The sequence below is a fragment of the Aplysia californica genome, unplaced genomic scaffold (genome assembly GCF_000002075.1).
Source record: "Aplysia californica isolate F4 #8 unplaced genomic scaffold, AplCal3.0 scaffold00626, whole genome shotgun sequence".
Classification (NCBI taxonomy): domain Eukaryota; kingdom Metazoa; phylum Mollusca; class Gastropoda; order Aplysiida; family Aplysiidae; genus Aplysia; species Aplysia californica.
The window spans coordinates 96,820-101,477 of record NW_004797896.1 but is presented as its reverse complement, the minus strand read 5'-3'; the positions used below and the strand labels follow the sequence as shown (position 1 = coordinate 101,477).

Sequence of the window (4,658 nt, the reverse complement as noted above, 5' to 3'; positions counted from 1 at the left end):
GGGGGGGGGTCGAGAATGTAGCCTTAAGACAAGGCATTTGCCTGAAATAGACCGGATATCATTCCACTGAATAACAAGTGTCAAGGGTCACTGTGACTGACTCAAATATCATTTCCCCCTAAGGTCTTCATGTTATAGTATGCTTCCCAGGAAGTTGAGGTTGATTCGGAATACTATCAGGTTGGCTTGGGGTAAAAGTATAGATTGTAATGCGTGTAGAGCTTGCTTTAGAGCAGTAATTTGCGCTATACAAATGCTATCAGTTTATTAATATAGTTACTTACGCTGTGGAAGGCCAGCTTGTATGGGTTCCAGTTGAACAGTGGGGTGGTGTAGATGATCTCCAAAGGCAGTGCATAGCTCACTCTGCAATATTAACACAACAGTTTAGCGCTAGAGAGAGTTTTACAGAACATGCAACACAAGTAGGTAGTATACGATCAGAATAGTATTTGAGGTGTTGCTAGAGAGTAACATACAAATAAAAGAAGGAGGAGAGACAAGGACAAAGGATGTTTGATAGGAAGGAGGGAGCAGACCGCACCAAAGCACCAGCCAAGATCTGGCCACAAATACTGAAGTGTATTTATTGTTGTAAAATAAAAGTGTGGAAAATTGAAGAAGGGAAAACTGGAGGTACAGGGGGTAGGACGACAAAAGGGTCGATGTCTTTATTAAGTGAGGGTTTTTTTTTTCTTTAATTGTATTTATTTATTTATTTATTTGCTTATTTAATTATTCATACTAATATATTTGTTTATTTGTTTATTTATTTATTTATTTTTAAAAATGTATTTATTTATTTATTTATTTATTTATTTATCTATTTCTTTATTTATATATGTAGTTGTTTTCATCTGGCATGTGGTCTCAACTTCTGTACTTCAAATTTTAATACAGACTGGGTAATATGCAGGTCGTTTCCTTAATTTCACCCCCATGTGTAAGTATGTGTGCGTGTGTGTGTGAGTGTGAGTGTGTGTGTGTGTTTGTGTGTGTGTGTGTGTGTGTGTGTGTGTGTGTGCGTGCGTGCGTGCCTGTTAACTTTGACTTCCTGATAGCACAACCTTCAGGCGAGATCTGCGACTCAAACCACTGGTGGTCACTGGGGTGTGTCCTTTAACAACATATTATAACTCTAGCTTAAAAAAACAAAAAAACACACACAACCACCCCCATCCCCCCCCCCCAAAAAAAAAGAGCTCCCAAAAAACAACAACAAAAAACGGGCAGCCAGAAATGAAGTATTTGTCTGAAGAATTCTCCGTATTGTGTATTTTGTAACTTTAATTTTTTTAAATCTTCTTTGTTTGTATACGAGTGTATTTAAATATGTATATAAGTAAGAATGTATGTCACTCAAACTGAAAGTTCCTCATTCGAATCAATAAAGTTATATTTAAAAAAGCTGAAATTTAGTTCATTCCAAAACTGAATAAAAAGTGGGAGGTTGGAACAGACCAGACCAGACCATTGTGTCACGGCGCTGTGGAATCAGACGTTCGTCAGTTTTTGGGCATCTGGAGTTATTGGTATTCGTTCATTTGCTTTGCTTTCGATGAAAGAATTACCCACTTATCTTGAGTACATGTCAATATATTAGAATGAGGTGGGGTCGCCTGATTTTAGAGGTAAAATTAGTGACAAAATGGCCGCCAAAATTTGGTTATTTACAAAGCCTAAGTGTCCGTGGAAATTGACAATTTACATTTTGATGCCTTTATTCAATGGGTTAAAAAAAATATATAACTCACACTGACATGGCCTTTTAAAAAGATATAGAAAGTGTTGAGCTAAAAATAACAACACAATTTCGATTTAAAAAAAAAAAGAATTGCCAAACCAGTGGAAAAGTGTAAGTTTCTTTACTTTCATTATTTTGACGAATGCTTTGTTTTACCACGCTACCTCACAATTTTGGTCGCTTTCAAGAACAAGCAGGCTAACCCAGGTTTCGGAGGTTTCCAGAAATCTTGACCTACACAAAATATGGGCATTTCCCTACCTATATGAAAAGTTTGGTTTCATTGGTGTGTATATTATTTGTTTGGTTATAGAGAAAACTCTCCTCGTTTTTTTTAATGAAACTGAACAAGGGACAAAAATTTTACCTTCGATATTCTCGAAACAGCATTTTTCGGGATAGCCCACTTGTCCTTAAAAGTGACCAATTATTATTTGTTAATAGCGGCACCAGCCTGTCCTTATCTGGGGGCTGTTTTAGCCTATTTAGGTGAGCACAGGCCCGTGAGGAGTCAGGCATTGGGCACAGGCCCGTGAGGAGTCAGGCATTGGGCACAGGCCCGTGAGGAGTCAGGCATTGGGCACAGGCCCGTGAGGAGTCAGGCATTGGGCACAGGCTGCTCTTACCTCCTGGTGGCCCATGAGCAGTGACCAGAGACACAGTGCTTGATGGTCATGGGCATCACGTTAGGCTGATTGGTCATAGCCACCCACATGTTCTCGTCGTTGTACCCTCTGTGGTTTACCTGGAGTGCGAAGGGGGGGTGAGAGGGGATGATAGAATTAGATACACGCACACGTACATACACGCGCACACATATAGAGAGAGGGGGGAGAGAGAGAGAGAGAGAGAGTGAGAGAGAGAGAGAGAGAGAGAGAGAGAGAGAGAGAGAGGGAGACACATAACATTTGTAATAGCTTGATATGATTAAAGGCGAGTTAGTCTTTTATGTCGACAGGACTGCTTTTCTTCACGCATCAAGGACCATTTTTTAATCATTTCGTTGTGTTCTTGTTTGAATTTGAAAATATATTTTTAATATTTTGTTGTACATTTGTTTTGTTATCGGATTAATTAATTAAATAATGTATCGGGTTACAAGGCATCCCTTGGGTCTCAATGTAAGCACTCTGGATAGACTTGTGTTTTTCGTGCGTCAGATTTGGTGCAGACATTTGCCGATCATGGTACCCAACTCTTTTCTGCTCTCTCCCTGATCAGTTCGGTTGTTCTTAGGGTTATATTTATTACAAACCTGCTCAGGATATCTGCGAATGATGTTCTCTGTCTCCCTCTGCTCTTCCTTTCTTCTATCTTTCTTCATAGCAGCAGTTTGTCTTGTTCATTTGGTCAAATTTTGTAGCCAGAGAACCTAATTTGGCTCTTTCTGATGGTTATGATTATAAATATTTCATAACCTGCAATTTCGAGATTTGGATTGTAATAATGTTGTTTTTTTTCAACATTAATTTTATTTCATGTGCTTCAGCTGGTTCCGACCATGCGTTCTTGGGAAAGGAACTTTACCCGAATTTCCCAATTGGCTCGCCCCTTCGGAAAAGGGCGTTGAACTCGGAGGTCCTGCCTCTTCAATAACCTAACAGAATTGATGGGGACGTTAAACCTTCACCATTTCACCATATTTTTTTGGGGTAAACCTGCAATGCCCAAAGGACTTGTATTAGGAGCAGTTTGAATTAAATTAAAAAATTAATTCAGTATTACAATAAAAACAATAATCAATTCATTTCAGCACTACGTTTGACTTACAGTGAGTCCCATAGCGCCCTTCTGTCCCAGCTTGAACCATCTGTGGTACATGGCGGTGTTCAGAACGGACATCTTGGATGTGACACCTACGTCATAGTTGAGCAGGCCAAACGCGTCGTCGGTGAGGTTGGCGCCGTAGTTGTCCTTGCCCGGGATCTCCCCCATTAGGGAGTCCAGGAACGAGTAGTAGTTGTACCTGGGCAGGTGGACAGTTGTTGCAATGAAAGTGATAGTGAAAGCTACTTTCTTTTTTTTCTGAAAGGGGTGCAGGAGGGCGGGGGTGGGGGTTTGTTTGTTATTCTTCTTTGTGTGTGACTCAGGGAGTCCAAAACGAGGAATAGTTGTACCTGGGCAGTAGGACAGTTGTTGCAATGATAGTGATAGTGGCAATAATTTTTTTCTTTTTAATTTTTTTTTTAATTTATTTTTTGTTCGTTCTATTCATAAATATTTTTTAAACATTTTATTTTATTTATTTATTTATTTATTTATTTATTTTATTTTATTTTATTTTATTTTTTAAAATTTTATTTTTTTTGGGGGGGGAGGGGGGTTGTGAACATGATCAATTTTGCGTGCTTTGGCTCAAAATAGATCAAGAAAGGTACTTTCGTCATGTTTGGCAGCTCTAATAAAATCTTATAATGACTTCAACTTGATCGGAGTTGTATCCAAATCACATGGGCAACTAATCATTCTCCATTTCTATATAAATATCGAAACGATAAATGACGATTAAATGTGCATTATTAATATTATCGTCCTCATTCCCTCTCTCTCCTTGGATCAGGGTATAGTTCACGAACAAATACTTTCCACCTTTCCCTATTCTGGGCTAGCATCTTAGTTTCATTCTATATTGTCTTCCCACGTTTTTGTTCCATGTGCTTATTTAAATAAATGTATTATCCTTTATCACGAAAAAAAGGAGACAGTTCGCAAAGGTCTCACCTGTCAGTGCCGAACTCATTGAGCTTGAACCTGGCAGCCCTGTTTTGGTTCATACGGTCCCATTTGTAGTGGCGGGGTACCCTGTAGGCCAGGTCGTCTTGCATCTGTGATACATAGGAAAAGGTACTTGTGTATTATTACGATGTCGAGTTATTGTTCGTTCAACCAGTATGTGTGTGTGTGTGTGTGTGTG

General features: G+C 39.1%; 1 protein-coding gene across 1 annotated transcript in view; it reads right to left on the bottom strand.

Annotated features, from left to right (window-relative positions):
- The window catches only part of LOC106013032, an 8,582-nt gene extending 4,013 nt beyond the window's left edge, over positions 1-4,569 (bottom strand). Inside the window, exons 1-4 of the mRNA XM_013087699.2 lie at positions 4,466-4,569; positions 3,515-3,710; positions 2,371-2,489; positions 281-366 (exon numbers count right to left, since the gene is read on the bottom strand). Of these exons, the coding sequence (XP_012943153.1) occupies positions 281-366; positions 2,371-2,489; positions 3,515-3,710; positions 4,466-4,569 (505 nt within the window). The remainder of the gene's footprint in view (positions 1-280; positions 367-2,370; positions 2,490-3,514; positions 3,711-4,465) is intronic.
- Positions 4,570-4,658: the final 89 nt, after the last annotated feature.